At 39.0% G+C, this 19,235-nt stretch overlaps 1 protein-coding gene across 14 annotated transcripts in view; it reads right to left on the bottom strand.

Moving 5' to 3' along the window:
- UBR2 (ubiquitin protein ligase E3 component n-recognin 2) overlaps window positions 1–16,499 on the bottom strand; it is a 125,206-nt gene extending 108,707 nt beyond the window's left edge. For 3 of the 14 annotated variants that reach the window (XM_047858071.1, XM_047858073.1, XM_047858075.1), the window contains exons 1-2: window positions 16,027–16,489; window positions 6,892–7,151 (exon numbers count right to left, since the gene is read on the bottom strand). In XM_047858071.1, the coding sequence (XP_047714027.1) occupies window positions 6,892–7,151; window positions 16,027–16,104 (338 nt within the window). In that variant the 5' untranslated portion in view covers window positions 16,105–16,489. Of the gene's footprint in view, window positions 1–6,891; window positions 7,152–16,026 lie in introns of those variants that run through there. The other 11 variants (XM_047858077.1, XM_047858079.1, XM_047858069.1 and 8 more) reach the window with 8 other exon arrangements.
- Window positions 16,500–19,235: the final 2,736 nt, after the last annotated feature.

The raw sequence follows: 19,235 nt of genomic DNA, 5'->3' as shown, positions 1-19,235 counted from the left end.
AAAAATAAATAAACGTTGAAAAAAAAATTAAAAAAAAAAAAAAAAAGAAATTATGAACCAGTAACTGCAGAAAAACCAACCTAAATCCCTTCACAAATCCCCTTCCTACAGACCACACATAAAAGACTCCTGAATATCATTTTTTCTAGTTTAAGAAAATCTCTATCCTATACATATAAACCACTTTTATCTCTCAAGGATCTAGTTTAGAAACTCACCTAGAATTCCAATAACTATATTTCATCTTTCCAAGTGATAGGCTCCGTGTCATTTTACCAGGGTACTGGGTTTTATAGGAATACATGAGACATGGGACTAACAAGGAGACGTTCATCCCCAGGACCCCAGCATGGCCATTTACTAAGAGTTTACCTTGTGCTAAAAATATTGGAAAGCAATACACAAAGGATCTCATTTACTTTCTCAACAACTGTGTAATTAAAGAATTTGGCTGGCTTTTGTCCTAGTTCCTGGGAGGGAACTCTAAATCCTTAGAATTTCCCCTGTGATAGGAGTATCTTTGTTATTATGCTGCCCCTCCCACCTGATAGTTTATTATACTAATGAATGACACAGAGTGGGGATTGGCTATTCCAGAAAGACAAACCATATGAATGGAGCGTTGGGGCTTTCAGCCACGTAATATTAGCCCTACCTCTGGGAAGGGAAGTGGAGCTGGATATTAAGTCCTGTGGGCAATGATTCAGTTAGTCATGCCTACCTAATGAAACTCCAATAAAAATTCTGGACACCAAGGCCTGGGTGAGATTCCCTGGTTGCCAATACTGTTTGTGTACTGTCATGCATTAATGTGCCAGGAAGATAATGTGCCCCTGAGGACAACAGAAGCTTTGCATTCAGAAATCTTGCCTATGTATCTCTTTGGCTGATTCTGATTTGTATCTTTTCGCTGTGATAAAACTTCAGTCTTAAGTACAGCATTTTCCTCAGTTCTAGGAGTTGTTCTAGTGAATTATGCAATCTAAAGTAGTCTGTGGAGACACCCAAAATTTGCAGCCAGCTGATCAGAATTGAGGGTGTCCCTGAGAATCTCTAAACTTGCAGTTGTATCTTGGATAGTCTTGTTGTGAAGGACAGAGCCTTTAACCCAGAGTGTGGCCAACTTCAGGTAACAGCAAAGTTTAGAAAGAGCTGTTAAGAGTGTGGTCCAAATTTAGGCCCTATAGGGCCCTTTATAGATTAAATTTTTCTCTCCCACCCCAGGCTACTTATCTGTCTATATGCAGGTCACCAGACGCTGCTTTCTTTCTTCCACAGTTCAGATAATTGGCCACTCTGCCTCCTCTTTCTGGCTGCCACATTCTAGCCTGTACTTTCTGGTTTCTTCTCCCTGTAAGGCTAGCTAGAAGATAGATTTTCCAAACTTTCCCAACACACACCCATTGTAGTTTCTGTTGTTTGTCCCTCATACTGATTCTCTTCCTCAAACTAGCACATCATCTCCTTTTCATTTCGTCTCCAGTTTTTACTGCTGGTCCGAAAAGAGAAATAAATGTATGCATCCTTTGACCTAGAAATTTTACTTTTAGGAATGTATCCTGTGGATCTACATCTATATATGCACAAAGACATACAAAGATATTCAGTGCAGTATTATTTATAATACTAGAAACAACCGAAATGTCTATTAATAGAAGGCTAGTAAATAAAGGATAGGATATTCATTCAATAATAATCAGCCATTAAAAACATAAGACAAAGTGAGCATGTTCTCTCTCTCTATAATATTATATAACAATTTTAAGGACAAATTTTAAATAAGATAAGCAAGGTGGAAACAGTTTATGTCATATTCTAGCATTTACTGAATAATATATAAATGCTTGCATCGGGAAGAATACACAGAAACTACTAGCAGTGATCACTTCTGGATAAGAAAACAGGGAAATTAAGGGATGAAGAAGGAAGGTTATTTTTCATGGCATACACTTTTGTACGTTTTGAAAGATACAGCCAAATGTATGTTTTGTGTCTATTATTACAAAAATTTTTTCTAATGTTTATTTATTTATTTTGAGAGAAAAAGAGAGAGCAAGCAGGGGAGGGGCAGAGAGAGGGGGAGACACAATCCCAAGCAAGCTCTGTACCATAAGCGCAGAGCCCGATGCTGGGCTAGAACTCTCAAACTGCAAGACCATGAACTGAGCTGTAATCAAGAGTCGGATGCTTAAATTCATTTCACTACAGTGTGACGGTTTAGGTTAATCTATTCATCCCAGTTCTGGATATTCTAATTGTATAGTTAGAGGACGTATATGATCAATGAAAAGGAAGGCACCATCAGTAGGAGAACACCTCATGTTGTGAGGAGAAAAGTTTTACTTTGTTGACATCTAAAGAGAGTCAAGGGTATAGTAAGGGTATATTAAGGACAGAAACACAAAGAACAGCCTCAGCTATTGCTTTTTAGAAATTGACTTCAGGGCACCTGGGTGGCTCAGCCAATTAAGTGTCCGACTTCTTGTGGGTTTGAGACCCACGTCAGGCTCTGTGCTGACAGCTCAGAGCCTAGAGCCTGGAGACTGCTTCGGATTCTGTGTCTCCCTTTCTCTCTACCTGTCCCCTATTCGCACTCTGTCTCTGTCTCTCTCTCTCAAAAACAAATAAACATTAAAAAAAAAAAAAAAAAAGACAGTAAGATACTTCTTACTTGATCTTCTGGTAATGGAAGATCCAGAACTCTTGACCATTTAATGAAGGCCTCCATATAAAGCATTCAAACCTGTACCTAACCTCTTCTCCTCTGGATGGACCCACACAGACATATATGAAATTCCTGGGACTAACAAAATTCCTGAACACTGTGCCTATGGTTAGAAGATTAAATGAGATGGCAATAAATTCATAACAGAGATCAATGTGTTGTGTACATGTAGCACCAGCTGCCCTATTAATTAATTGGCTGGGTATAACTGAATATTTGAAGTTAAGAATCTCGAGTGGGAAGGATTTTTTGTACATAATCACGAATAACATCTCCCAAAGTAGCTGGCTTACGATAAACAGGATATTGCCCCTGGACAGGTATGGAAATGGGCAAAAATTAGAAATACTCAAGCAATTTAACTCACATAGGAATAGCAAATTAATACCTTTAAAACTGTCCTCCGTACTTTGAACAACGTAATAGACGTTTCCTCAACAAATATTTGCTGAGCATCTAATACGCATGAGACTTTTATAAGTGCCAAACATCTCCCATCAGGAAAGAGTACCTTACAGACTAGTCTAACCAAGAATAATGAGGGAGTAAAGGATTCAGGCCAAGTTCACAATACTGTCACCAAAAGCTCTGTCTCCAGCCCAAATATTTTTATTTAATATTCTTTGCCGTACTTTGTAGTACAGAAGACAGTACTGGAATGTAACTTGATTTTCTGCTTAGGAAACAAGAGCCTTACTGGGTAATTACTACTACTGCTAGTAGTAGTTCCCAGATTTCTGAGTTTCAGGGGCCAGTAGAATGACCACAAAAAGGGCTGGGTTTTTTTTTCCTAAAAATATGAAAAAGCAAAACTACCTGGTTCACTGCCTTCACTTCATATGCTAATATTTTAACAATAAAGGACATTTCTCAAAATTTAGGAACTGAACAAATTTAGTTGCAAGAGAAACAGAACATTTTTCCTATTTCCCCCCCCTCATTTTACTGAACATGAGTGAAAAATTCGTAACAGACCAATATATGAGAATCAGTGTAAAGTAAAATGAAAAGATCATGGAGTTAAGAGTCCAAGGGACCTGGTTTCAATTTTTATGACTGCAGGTTAAGTCACTTAACCACTCTGAGCCTCAGTTTCCTCAGGGATATTATCTCAGAAGTTTATGGAAGGATTAAACGTAACTTTACATGAAGTACTTGGCATTAAATCTGGCACCTAGAAGGTGTTCAACAAACATAAGCAACTTTCTTTGTTAAAATAAATATTGGGACTTTCACTTCCGGTTGTAACAGAACCAGACTCCTACTGTACACAACCACAAAACTGTATGAATACATGAGGATCTCCCACTCAGGGTGTGAATTCCCACCTGTGGCACAATGAGCTAGAATCTAAGTGTTGCAGGAAGGTCCCACTGAGCTGAGACTAGATCAATGTTTGGAGCAGATAAAACAGCTAGCGGCCTTGAGTCAGGGTACCAGAGAGGGAATATGTGCAAATCAAGTAACCAGGAAAGGACAGAAGTGTATGTGGGGGTCACCTGTGGATGAGTTCTTGGCTAAGGGCTGGGCTGCACATGCAGAGTTTATTTACCAGACTTGTCTCCAAGGTTACCAGAGAATGGTCACTATGGAATCAAAAGTGGCACAGAGATACTTGAGGTCCAGTAAGCAGTGCTAGAGGACTGTGGAGTTTCAGTCAAGACAGACACCCAGCTGATTTAGCACAAGGGCCATGACCATGCATCTTTTTTTTTTTTTTTAAGTTTATTTATTTTGAGAGAGAGAGCATGCATGCACAAGAGAGGGGGAAGGGCAGAGAAAGAGGGGGAGAGGTTCTGAACTGTTAGTGCAGAGCCCGATGCAGGGGCTCAAACTCACAGAACTGTGAGATCATGACCTGTGCCAAAATCAAGAGTCAGATGCTTAACCAACTGAGCCCCCATGACCATGCATCTTAAAGTAAGCCTTCTTCTTTTAGATCTGCCCTAACAAGGGTGGGGGAAGGCCACCATAGCCCAGAATAGCATATGAAGCCCAAATGGGGGAAGGAGGGCAATTATGCAGAGCTGGATGGCAATGGCAACAGCAGCAAAAGAATGGTTGCATACAAGGAAGTGATCAAATAAGTAAATATATTTAGGATAATGGGAATCAGATTCATCAGAGAAGTTACAAATATGCAAAGGGAGAAAACGAGGGAAGCCTGTGGTATTGGATTGGAACTGGAGAGATTATTGTAAATGCCTGGTTTTCAATATTTCTTTCAGTATGTTATCTATAGACAGATATAAAATATAGATCCACTGAGAGGGCCTGGGATTAGTGACATACCAATAGCAACAAGCACACCTAGTATCTTATTTTTTAACACTAATCTCTACTAAAATGGAACCAGGCTCCTTAGAGAAATGATTAATTTCAGGTTTAGAGCAGAGGAAAGTCCAAGACGTGCCCTAAACATCTCTGATGGAACAAGGAATTGTTCAAAGAATGATGAGGACATGAAAATAACAAAGCCTGAAGGGACTCCCAAGAGTCAAAGCTAGAACTATTCGAGCACAGGAATAATGGGCCTCCATGAATACATACTGATATAAACAAATGAATAAATTGAATGTGTGATAGGGAACAGGATATTTAATAGCTTAGAGTGCCTCCCCACAAAATACTTATTGGTTATAAAGAGTAAAAGAGTAACTTCACAGTAGAGAAGTCTTATAGACATCACCTTAATCAAGTGATCAAAACTAACATCACCATCTATCAAACAAATCAAAATCACATACCACTTGGTAAGGTATAATGAAAACATGTGAGTTCTATGATATTCCTGTGAAAGATGCAACCTGAGTCCAATCATAAAGTGAATCAGATAGACCAAATGGGCAGACATTTAAAAAATAACTGGCTGGTAATCTTCAAAAGTATCAAGATCATGGAAAAAAAACCCTGAGAAAACATTCCAGACTGAAAATGAAAAGATACAACATTCAAATACAAGTGTTGGAACTGGATCCCTTTGCTACAAAAGGACATTACTGGAACAAGTGTATCTCAGTTTCCTCATCTGTACATCATGAAGTAGATTTATTGCTTCCAATATCAATAGAGAACTCAAAGAAGTTTTTATAAAGACAAACAAAAAACTAGAACAGTATTTCAAAATATAAAAAGATCTCCATTGGTATTCTGACCATGCTTATAAAGAAAGACAACCATAGACATCTACAGTCCTTAACCAAAATTGAATTCATTAGATTTTAAGGAAAAAGTGTTAAGGAAAAAAATGTTACATAATGCCTCTATAAATTGTACAATCACACAATGCAATATTTAATCTAGCAATATCAGCTGATATGGACAGAAGTCAAGATTTTGTTAAACAGAGAAAGGAAAATTTAGCCCAGTATATATAACACATATTCCCTTTTGTATGTGTGGTTGCATATATGTGTAAGATAGCCATATATACGGGCCTGCATATGCAGAGGAAATTTCTGGAAGGATACATAGGAAACTGTTGACAACGACTAATTCTGTGAAATAGGAATAGATGGTCTTAAAGGAAATAGGACACTTTCCTCTCCATCTTCTACTTGTACACTCAGTTCTCAACAAGAAATAACAAAAAAAAAAAAGGTAAAGTTATCCTTGGCAAGTAAGTACATAGAGCACCCAGATAATGGTTTCTAACTACCATTCCTACCTTAACTACCATTCCTGGTAGAAATGGCTGATTCTACATGTGGATCGGAGTTAAGTACAAAGTGAGCTGTGGACATCTTGTGCCAGAAAGCAAAGAAGCACTCAAAAACTAAGGCAGCAATGTGCAAAGGACGATGCTAGTGTGATAGGGATCCCACTGGCCAAATGTGAAGTACCTTGAACATTAGTAAGAGACACCGGAACTAAAGAAACTAACAAGAAAAGCAAAGAAGTTATTATTACAAGAGCCAGAGCAGCAGTTAATTACAGGGGAGGGAGAAAGCACACAGTGGTTTGCTGGAATGCTGATGATGTTCTATTTCTTGACCTGGAAAATAATTACATGAATATCTGTTTCATTATTAGTTAAGAGACCATACATATTTGTTGTGTCCACTTCTTAATATGTATGTATTTCCCTAATTTAAAAACAAAAACATAAGGTTTCAGGGGAAAAAAGGTAAAAACAGGCTTTTAGAAAGAAAATTACAGTATGTTACCTGCAAGAGTATGTAGGTTCTCCTACTTTAAAAACACGACCACAAAGATGAGAAGGTTTGTTTGCTTGCTCAAGTTTTGGAAATCCAAACGCAGGATCTTCACCACAAAGGTACCATTCCATTGGTCCCAACAAAAGATGCTGTGCCAGCATGTCTTCCTTCTGTGGAAAAGGGTTGGGACCCCTGCAGTAGATTTTGGGTACATAGTGGGCTAAATGCTGGTACACTTCTCTAGTGAGGTCAGTTGCTTGCAGCCATTTCTTTAAAAAAGAAAAAAGAAAAAGTAGGTTTACACAATGTCAAACTGCTCATTTGAATAAACCCACTCTCTATTCTTTTAGGCACAAAAATAAGGATAAAAAGAGTCCTATAAATTATTTCGTTGGCGTCACTCATAACTGTATACTCTTTCCAAAAAGGGCAAAATTCATTAGAACTTGATAAAAATGCCAAGTATTTCAGAATTCTACTTAGAGTAAAATGATCCCCTCTCCTCAAAATGACTCTTAAAGCAATCTTCTGTAGGCAGTTCACATGCAAATGACCACCACAGATCATCATGACACTAGCCATTGAGCCCATCTGACTTCCTTTCTACTGCTTTGCTCAAATGATATACTGATTGTCTTCTGAATTCTCTTGTCAGTTTGCTGACAGGAAGGGTATGCAGTGAACATGAATAGCCAATATGCCACTTACACTTCTCATTGATTAATAAACCAGTCTCATGAGTATCAGTCTACAAGAGGCTTTGTTCTATCAATTATGCCTTCTTTCCCTGATCAAACTCTCTATAAGCCCTTTTCCCTTTGCTCTCCCTGATGGAAACAAACAAAAGCCACTTTTCTGTTCTAAACTTTTATGTCCAACTACCTGGATAATTATACTTAGATATCTAACAGATGCTGTGATATCATCATTTATAGTAAGAAATATATATTTGGTCTTCTTCCCATTCCTGGCACAGAGCTCCTAAAATTTCTGAAATTTCCTAAGTGGTTAAGTGATATAAAGATGAAAGAAGTATCTTTTATTATTCATAACAATCTCCTTTCAACCAAGCTAGAGCTGAGGTTAATGAAGTGACTTTTGGAAAACCCCTAAAGATGGACAGCTGGTTACCAGAGGGAACGAAACATGTGATAAGGTTGGAAATTACAGCTCCCACCCCCAAACTTGGGGAGGGGTGAGGGGCTGGAAGATGCACTAATCATTAATGGCCAATGATTTAATCAACTGCACTTATGTAATGAAGCCCCCATAACAAAATGTCTATATATCAGGGTTCAAAGAGCTTCCGGGTTGGTGAACACTCCTAAGTACTGGTGCATTCAGAGACAGCATGGTAGCTCTGTTCCCCTTCCCACATACCTTGCTCTACGCATCTCTTCCATCTGCTATTCCTAAGCTACAGAATTTTACAATAAGCCAGTAATCTAGTAAATAAACCATTTCCCTGAGTTCTGTGAGCCCTTCTAGCAAATTATTGAACTCGAAGGCAGGGTCATGGTAACCCTCGATTTGTAGCGAAGTCAGACAGAAGTTCTGGGCAACCTGAGGACCCACTGCTTGTGACTGGCAGCTTAAGTAGGGGGGGGGGGGGCAGTGTTGTGGGACTGAGCCCTTAACCTGTGGGATCTGATGCTAACTCCAGGTGCATAGTGTCAGAAGTGAATTGAATTGTAGGACACCTGCTTGGTGTCTGTAGAGAATTAGGGAATGGCTAGGTATGGGGGGAAAAACTCACATTTGGTGACCAGAAGCATTGGTAAGTGTAGAGAGAAACAGAAGAAACAGCTACTCCTGATTCAAACACCAACTCACTATGTCTAAAACTGAACTCATGATCTCCACTATCCTTTCTCAAAAACCGGCATTTTCCCCACTTCCCTATTTTACATACCAGCATCTACCTAAGTATCCACACCAGGAAAACCTGAAAATCTTCCTTCTTCCTCAACCCGACATCCAATTAATCATGTCTTGTCTACTAGGCTTCCTAAATAATCTGATGAATCCATCTCATTTCTTTATCTATCCATCTCCATAGCCACTACCTCTGCTACTCTATCCCAAAACCCCCCACTCCCATCTTTCACCATTATTAATGCAAGAAGGTCCTAACTGGTCATTTCCACTAATCTTGCCCTTGTACAGTCCATTTTCCAGCCTCCCTACCAGCATGATTCTTGCAAAATGTCAATGAGATCATGTCATTCAGCTTCCCCTTGTATTTAGCATCCAGTCAATTGCCTCAACGTGGGTTATAAGGTCTTTTGTCTTGTATCATACTTGTTTCCTCCTCCTGACTTGTACTGCTTCTCTCTCTGCTTTTCAGGCTACTTTCTACTCATTCTTCAGTTCTCAGTTTATGTTTCACTTTCTCTAAGATGCCTTTCTCAGCCCATTCCTCACTCCCTCTGCCTTTCCCACTTCCCCTGGGTCTAACACATAACCTGGCTGCAGTGGGCATTTAGTAAAATCTGTTACCTGAATGACTATAAATATGTTTATACTACTTACTGTCCTATAACATTGACACTGCAGAAAGATGCTCTATGTAGCTTTAATGAAAGCAGAGATAAACTAGATCCAGGCCTGCAGTCTCTAAAAACCAAACCAAATAAGCCCTAGATCAGGCATCCTTCAAACTACCTCCTTTCTTTTCCCTTTGTGTTTCCTTACATCTTAAGTCTTTCCCCTATACTGTCATTTATCCCTGCCAATTCTGCAATGTTTCTTTGTCCCCCATGTTGCTTTGTGTAATTGCAACTTATTCTGGCTCTCAACCAGGTAAGCATTTAAAATCAGAATACATGAAAGCACTCACTTCTACAAAAATGCAGTTAACTGAACTGCTAACTCATAGGTCCAATGTTTATTTATGGATTACAACTAAAGTTCATGTACATCCTTGTTAAGAGTTTACATTCTAGTAAGGTCTAACACCATAAGACAACAGTATAAGGTCTTCGTTTTAACTATTACTTGTACAATCTTTACCCACTCCCTTCCCTCTAAAAATAACTACATATAGATATTTTAAATATACATGAGGACATATATATTAACTTTCTAATCAACCTCATATTTTCATGTGTACTAAAAATGTAAAAACTTTGTTAGTAAGTTAAGGGATTGAATTGAAGCTTATAACAGAACACAGTGGAAAAACTTTTCACCCCTAAAGTGAAACTATCTTTTCCAAATGTTACCAACTTAGTTGTGTTTGCTTTATGCAACTAAGAGACTAAATTACTCTTAAAACAACAGCGCAGGATTAAGGATTCTCTCTCTTTAGAAAAGTAACTTGAAATCAAAATTACACACACACACACACACACTTCCTTAATTATAAAAAGGGCTAGTTAAAAAAAAACAACAGTAGTCAATAGTAAAAGGCAAAGAGGCATCAACCAACAAGCAAACTTGAATCTAATTCTTTGAGCTAAAAAAACATTTTTTTTGGCCATATCTAAGGGTAAATGTCTAGTTTTTCACCCATTATCAGAAACCCTATTTCAAAACATGAATGAAGATAATCCATTTGTCCTAAGCAATTTAGTGTTTATGGATAAAAAATTAAGCTTTATGATTCAAAGAATTTACTCCTATGATCCTAGGAAGTTATGTTTCAAGCAATTTTAATTTACAATACATTTAAAGCTTTTATTTTAACAACAATTTTTGTTTTTCTTATGTTTTATGTTCCAATTTTTCTTTTCTTTTCTTTTCTTTTTTTTACATTTTTTTAACATGTATTCATTTTTGAGAGACGGAGAGAGAGCACAAGCAGAGCAGGGGCAGAGAGAGAGGGAGACACAAAATCTGAAGCAAACTCCTGGTTCAGAGCTGTCAGCACAGAGCCCCACGCGAGGCTCGAACTCACGGACCACGAGATCATGATCTAAGCCAAAGTCGGACGCTTAACCGACTGAGCCACCCAGGAGTCCCTATGTTCCTATTTTTCTTGAAGCCACTTTTGCAGGATTTTAATCCAGGGAGAATAAAAGGTGATACTTTCTAAAAGAAATTATGTGCTCTGTGGCTCCAACAACACTGATAGGTCAAATCTGTTCATAGATTTCTTCCTCCCTCCCTTCCTTCCTTTCTTAGGCTCCATGCCCAATGTGGGGCTTGAACTCATGACCCTCAGATTGAGAGCTGCATGCTCTATCAAATGAGCCAGCCAGGCACCCCTCTATTTATAGATTTCTTGAACCAAAAATTCAGAAACTAATATCAGCTACTAAGAAAAAAAATCAGCAAATTTTATAGACTATGCTATTTTATATATTATAATATTATGTATGCTATTACATATTTATTAATATATAATACCATAATATTTACTATACAGTATATATAACATAATATCATTACTGTATATAATTTGTACTGATATTATATTACAAATTAGTAGAGCATTTCATCCTAAATACACTTTATAATATATTATTATAAATTATTAAGAAGATATGCATATCTGGCTCAAGAAAAGCAGGCATATGCTCCAAATTTAAAACCACCTAACAGATTTGGGATCTATTATAAGCATTTTTAACTTCATTAAATTTAAACACTTAATATATAAAACAAGAGAATCACATAAGAATTCTATACCAGAAATGTTCAATTAGATTGAACAATGTTCAATTAGATTGAACAACAATATAGATTGAAAAAAAAAGTTATGAAAAACTGAACAGGAGGAAAAAATTTTTTGGCTGCCTTTCACAATAATGGCTCACATGTATCTCAGAAGAATGAAATCAATAGCTTCTCTTATTAGCTCTAACTAACATAAGCTAACTGTAACTGTTTCCTCATCATGACCAACTATTGAGATTTGTAATTTGACTGCATGTTAATTTGTCCTTCAGACACTGTGGCTGTCAAACCAGAGTGCACAACAAATAAGCACTTATCTTATTAGAAGTCATCCATAAAGGAAGTGAAGAAACTGTCAACTCACTCCACTAAAGTAAACATGTTACGACAACGGACAACGACAACGTTTCCAGGAGCTTTCCTTTTTTGAATGCTAAATTTAAGCCTTGGGATAAAGAGCAAGTGTAATAAACACAAAAATGAAAGACTCCCTAGAGGTTAGCCTTTTATTACAGCATCTGATTATTATTCTAGTCCCCAATTCAAATTGTATCCTTTATGGGTTGTAGGGAGATGGGTTAAATGGGTATGGGGCATTAAGGAATCTACTCCTGAAATCATTGTTGCACTATATGCTAACTTGGATGTAAATTAAAAAGTTAATTAATTGAAAAACATTTAAAAATTTTTTTTTAAAAATTGTATCCTTTAACCATATTTGATTTTGTTTTCAAACAAGGATGATCAACATGTAAGTTAATTATAGAACAACAGTCTCATTAGTACCAAAATGAAGTTTTCAAGACTCTGTTAAGAAAAATCTTAAACGAATCTTATAATTAGAGTTCTAGAAATGAAGTAAAAGCATTCACAAATCAAATACAGAAACTCAATAATAAAAGAGAAAAAAATCTAATTTAAAAATGGTTAAAAGGTCTGAATTGACACTTCCAAAGATGTACAGATGGCCAATAAGCTCATGAAAAGATATTCAGCACCTACAGTCATGAAGGAAATACAAATCAAAACTGCAATGAGATAGCACTTCACACTGAACAGATATTGGAGAAATTCACTGGAACGCTCACATACTGCTGGTGAAAACGTAAAATGATGCAGTCATTTTGGAAAACAGTTCCCCAAAACATTAAGCATAGAATTACCATAGACCCCAGCAATTACATGCCTGGGTGTATGCTCAAAAAAAACCAAAACCAAAACCAAAAACAAAAAAAAAAAACAAAAACAAAAAACAAAAAAAGAAATGGATGTCCCCACAAAAATGCACACAAACGTTCACAGCAACACGATTCATAATATCTAAAAAATGGAAACAACCCAAATGTCATCAACCGATGATAAATAAAATATGGTATATCCATACAATGGAATATCATTTGACAATAAAACAAAATGGTGTGTTGATACATACTACAACAAGGACACACCCTGACAACATTTGCTAAGTGAAAGAAACTAGTCAAAAAGACAACATAGTGTTATTATTCCATTCATATGAAATTTCCAGACTAGGCAAATCTATGGAGACAGAAAATAGGTAAGTAATTGTCTAGAGTTCAGGAGTTTAGGGGAGAACGGGAAGTGACTGCTAATAGGTATATGATTTTTTGGGGGGTGATGAGAATGTTCTAAAATTATGGTGATACACAACTCTATGAATATACTAAAAACCAGTGAATTGAATTTACATATGTAAATTATATACAAAACTGTCAAAATTTTAAAGCAAAAAATATCCAATATAGACATAAAACTCTACATAAAACTTCTATAATGAGAAGGTCTATTCTACTTGGGGAAAAACAATATATATACTTCTTAAGTCACAATCACCCAATGGAGCACATTATAATAATATCCATGGAGCAAAAAATGTAGATAGATTAGACATGCTAGAAAAATCAAAACTTGTGGAATCAATTCTACCAAGAAAAAGAGAAAACTGAGAAGAGAGGACTACTTTAATATCCTAAGCTTACAATTATCGAAAAGAACACATAACTGCTTTTGTGAAGCAAGCTTGTTAGGATACATACCTTCCTCCTCATAACAGAAATGTAAAAAGCAGTATGTAAATAAAGTGTGGGAAAGATGACACTAAGCTTATTAAGCTATTTTAAATGGACATGATCCCAGAAATTATCAGTAACAAAGGTCTAAAGGCTGAAATAACTGCTCTGTTTACCCTCTCTAAAATTTGCTTTTAATCTGAGAAAGCTTTTTTAATTCATTTTAATTTGTGATGAAGGGCTGTGCTATAGACCAAGCTGAAAGAATAGTTTTAAGTGTTATGTGGTTTTAACAAATACAGACGACAAACCCCTCACAAAGTAAGGCCAGATTATATAGCTGGAAGAATCTTGTATTTTAATATTAGTTTAAAAATTTTTGATTTTATAATTAAAAAAAATTTTTTTAATGTTTTCATTTATTTTTGAGACACAGAGAGACAGAGCATGAGCAGGGGAGGGGAAGAGAGAGGAGGAGACACAGAATCTGAAGCAGGGTCCAGGCTCTGAGCTGAGCACAGAGCCCGACGCGGGGCTCGAACTACAGACTGTGAGATCATGACCTGAGCTGAAGTCAGACGCCCAACAGACTGAGCCACCCATGTGCCCCTTAATTTTATAATTTTAATTTTAATATCCTAGTAGTCTTCTTTTGGGAATTTTGTTGGCCTTTAGACCAAAAACTTTTTCATCTTATTGTTCAGAAAGCCATTTAAAAGTAAACAGAGCAAATGTAAAAATGTAGCTCAGACCGGGATTGTCACAAACTCAAATTAAGTCCAAATTAATAAATTTCAATTGCTTTTCCCTTAATTTCTCCCACTATATCTGCTTGAGAATTTCACTACACAGGAATTATTACATTGGTCTCTAGTACCAGTTTTAGAACTGGTTTCCACAACAAGTTGGAGAAACTCCAATCACTTGATAGCTTTTCAGGGTTGGAGAAACGCAATCACTTGCACTTTCAGAGCTGGAAAAATCTGGCACACAGCCTGTATCTCGGAGCCAAGCCACACAAAATTCAGTGGGAATAAACAACAACAACAACAACAACAACAAAACTTTGAGGCAGACAACAAATGTAATGTCAATATGGATACTGACATGACGACATTGGAAGAGCTGTCACCTTGACTATTTTACTGCTTCCTTGTAACACTGTTCTCTTTGATAAATGAAAGGCAGATGGGGGCCGAAAATCCTTGGGTTGTTGCAAAATTAAGCAGAAAGTAAATGAAAACAGAGCTAAACAAGTTGACTTGAAAAAAAAATTCAACAGTCATCGTTCAACAATGTATCACTTTAAACTTTTCACCTCTACTCCTGTCATTGACTTCCACTCTTGACAATTCACACACAGTAACCCCTCACCACCAGCAGCCCGCACGGTGCCCCACTAAAATTTTGCTCATAAAGATTATTAACATGTGTTCAAAGGTCACCCTCTCCCTAAAATCAGAGGCCTGAGAAGTGAGGCCTAGGTTGTTTTGGTCCATTCATAATCATCCTGGACAGTCTGTTCTAATGAGTGCTCCCTGTCCTTCTTGAGGAAAGATGCCATCAAGTTTATTAAAGTAATCATTTTACAACTCTGCAACTTACGCGAGCATATTCCTATGACGCTTTCATTACAGTACTGGGTTTGAACGGTTTACGATTGGGGGTTAACTGCTCCCCACTGTGCAGTGACCAAACCTCACATTATTAGTTTCTATTTGTTGAAAGTTACTCTCTCAAAGTTATATAACATTTATTTTCCATCCAACTATGCCCAACTCCTAGAAAAAATTTTTTTTTAAATCTCCCAGCCTCCACCACTGCTTTCTCACACTCAGTAACATGCCCAGACGCTACTTTCCGCACATTTACCAACGATGTGGACTGACCAAACCGAACAGTGGGCAAAAACGCACTGACGAGGGAGGCGGGAGGCGGGGGGGGGGGGGGGGGGGGGGCGATACAGGGAAAACAGTGTCGTTTGCATCCTTTGGTGCCTAGGGTAGTCCCAGAAACAAAGTGAGGAACCGGTTAGGGTAGCATGTTCTGGTGGAGGAGGCAATGCTCCACTAATCTGAGGAAAAGGAATTAGGCAGATAAAGCAGGGCGATTACACCCCCAAATCAGGAAGCGTCTTCCTCTCCCCTCTGCCAAGAGCTGGCATAAAGGGCAAAGGCCCCTGTGCTGGGGACTTCTTGGGAGTGGAGGGGTAAGGAGGAATAATGGAAAGGCAGTCGGTTCTCCCAGGCAAAAAGGGAATGTAAGGCGGCCAGCGGACAGAGCGGCTCTGCGGGCTATTTGAGGATAAAGAAGGAGGGCGAGGGCAGGCTCGGTGGCCTCCCCGGGCCATTGCCCACACGGCGAGGCTAGAGAGCCCCGCGAGGTCGTTACCCCAAGTCAGAGCTGGGCTGCTCCGAGATTTCCAGGAGTCAGTTCCTCCCCCCGGGCGCGGCCTGCGAGGGCCGGACGTCCCCGCCTGGGTCCCGGCACTCACCCCTGCGGTCTCCTCAGCCGAACATTCCAGCAAACTCCGGTCGATGGCCTGCACCTCGGGCTCCAGCTCCGACGCCATCTTCCCTCCTCTTCCTCCCCAGAGCTGACGCCGCTACCGCCGCCCCGAGGGCCGCGGCCTCGCCACAGCCCCGGCTGCAGAGACTGCCACCCGTGTCCCAGGTAGTCGGTCCGGAGTCGTCCAAGCGGCCGCGGGTGAGGAAGAAGAATAGTGGTGTGAGGTGAGCTGGATAGGAGGGAAGACGGCCTCCTGCCCTCCCTCCCGGGCTCGGCGCCCAAGAGTCAAGTCACTGCCTCGTCCGGGCCCGGGAGAAGGACACAGAAAACCCAGGACCTGGCACTCTCGCTCGCTTCTACCGCGTCCGGCACCGGGAAAGGAGCAATAACACCCAAGAGAGGAAGCAGAGCAGTCTGGGAATTGTAGTCCCTCTTGACCGGACTGGGAAGCAGGTGGAACCCTTCTAGCGTGCCCCCCGAAGGCATTGTGGGAGTTGTAGTCCATCTTCTAAAGACAGCGTGGGCAAATGGCAGATAAGCAGGTGGGGCTTTCCTGTACACTAGAATCCTGGGAAGACACTAGCGGAAAGAAGCTCCCACCTGGGAAGAGGCAGAGCACGTCATTGTGGGAACTGTAGTTTTATTCCCCCCAACTCCGTTTGTTCATGTTTGTATCCCCAGATCCTAGAACGGTGCCTGGCACGTGGTAGATGCTCAAGTACTTTTCAAAGCCTAGCATATCGTAGGCCGACAGATGGTCGCGAAAGAACGAAAGAATTACGTTTTATTCCTACAGTTCTATGACCCTGCCATTCATCGTGCCTTCATCTTTTAGACTGTAGCCGAGATGGACATTACCCAAATGTTTTGAGATTTTAAAATATATTTAAATATTGTTAAAGAAAATGTTTACGGGGCGCCTGGGTGGCGCAGTCGGTTAAGCGTCCGACTTCAGCCAGGTCACGATCTCGCGGTCCGTGAGTTCGAGCCCCGCGTCAGGCTCTGGGCTGATGGCTCAGAGCCTGGAGCCTGTTTCCGATGCTGTGTCTCCCTCTCTCTCTGCCCCTCCCCCATTCATGCTCTGTCTCTTATGTCCCCAAAATAAATAAACGTTGAAAAAAAAATTAAAAAAAAAAAAAAGAAAAAAAAGAAAATGTTTACAAGTAATTTAGTTATGACCACTTATCAAAATGTATTATAAATATTGCTGCAAAGGAAAAGGAGCCTACCAATTAAGTCTATCAAGATCCACTCTTGGGGTGCCTGGGTGGCTCAGTCGGTTAAGCCTCCAACTTCAGCTCAGGTCACGATCTGGCAGTTCGTGGGTTCAAGCCCCGCATCCGGCTCTGTGCTGACAGCTCAGAGTCTGGAGCCTGCTTCCAGTTTTGTGTCTCCCATTCCCTCTGCCCCAACCCCACTTGCCTCTCTGTCTGTCTCTCTCTCAAAAATAAATAAATATTTTTTTCAACATTTATTTATTTTTGGGACAGAGAGAGACAGAGCATGAACGGGGGAGGGGCAGAGAGAGAGGGAGACACAGAATCAGAAACAGGCTCCAGACTCTGAGCCATCCGCCCAGAGCCCGACGCGGGGCTCGAACTCACAGACCGCGAGATCGTGACCTGGCTGAAGTCGGACGCTTAACCGACTGCGCCACCCAGGCGCCCCTAAATAAATATTTTTTAAAAATTTTAAATGTTTTAAAAGAAGATTTGCTCTTGTTATGGACATTTTATAAAAATAGATTAGGTACAAAAGAAAATTGTGTTTGATTAGAGGTAATTAGGCTCTTGACTCACAGTTGGATGAGTAGGTTTCTTAAAACCAGTCTTCAGTTCCTTTAGAAGTTATCAGAAAATTTACACATTTTATCAGGCATGCTAATTTACTCCCAGAAGGAGATTGTGAATTACATTAGGCCAAAAAAAAAAAAAAAAAAAAAAAAAAAAGAAAAAAAGAAAAAGAAAAAAGAAAGAAAGAACAAAAGAATAAAAAGATCTGATACAATCCAGGTCTGGACATGTTTTTGTTGTTGTTACTGTTTTTAACAATAATATTAACCATGTGTTTTGTTTGTTTTGCCTCTTTTTAATCAGGAAATTAAAATTACCCATAATCTCATAGTTCAAATAAGTCTTTTATCACTTTCAGAAAGAAAAGTGATATAAGACTAGAAATCCAAACTTAATAGGATTTATTTATTTATTTATTTATTTATTTATTTATTTATTTATTTTTGAAATAAGCTCTGTTCCCAACATGGAGCTTGAACTCACAACCCTGAGATCAAGAGTCACGTGGTCTCTGGTTGAGCCAGCCAGGCACCCATGTAGGAATATTTTAAAAGGAAAAATGACAGGGCACCCGGGTGGGTCAGTTGGTTAAGCATCTGACTCTTGATTTTGACTCGGGTCATGATCTCACAGTTCATGAGTCTGAGCCCCATGTTGGGCTCTGTGCTGTCAGCACAGAGCCTGCTTAGGATTCTCTCTCTGTCCCTCCCCTGCTTGTGCTCTCTCATTCTCTCTCTAAAAATAAATAAACGTTAAAAAAAAAAAAAAGGAAAAATGAATATGACTCTACCTACCCCAAGTCCCTCCTCCCCAAAGAAACCCATTTTTAATACTTTCGTATGACTCTATAGAAAGAAAATATGCATATATCTGCGTAGATATCTAGAATGTGGTATCTTGAAATGTTGTTCTATGTGTTACTTTCTTCTTTGCCCAACTTCCTTGCACAGATACACTACTGAGTCAGAGTCAAGCTGGAGGAAAACTGGGATTGTTTCAACCTGGAAGCAAAGATAATGCTTCTTTAAGGGTCCTAATATAGAAATAAAGCTATTAAAATAGATTGTAAAGAAGATTTCTGCTGTTAACAGTATTTCTTTCCATTACTTTTAAACTGACTTTAAAACCTTTTTTAAAAGTTTTTTAATCTTTATTTATTTTTGAGAGAGAGACAGAGTGCAAGTGGGGAGGAACAGAGAGAGAGATAGACCCAGAATCTGAAGCAGGCTCAAGTCTCTGAGCCCTACACAGGGCTCAAACTCATAAACCGCAAGACCATGACCTGAGCTGAAGTCAGACGCTTAACTGACTGAGCCACCCAGGTGCTCCTACTTTTAAATTGATTTTAATGTTCTTTTTCTAATAGTTGAGTTGGATGTTTGCTATTAATATTTCTCTTTTG

The sequence above is a fragment of the Prionailurus viverrinus genome, chromosome B2 (assembly GCF_022837055.1).
Source record: "Prionailurus viverrinus isolate Anna chromosome B2, UM_Priviv_1.0, whole genome shotgun sequence".
NCBI classification, from domain to species: domain Eukaryota; kingdom Metazoa; phylum Chordata; class Mammalia; order Carnivora; family Felidae; genus Prionailurus; species Prionailurus viverrinus.
Note: the sequence above shows the minus strand (reverse complement) of the source record. Positions and strands in the feature narration are given on the sequence as shown.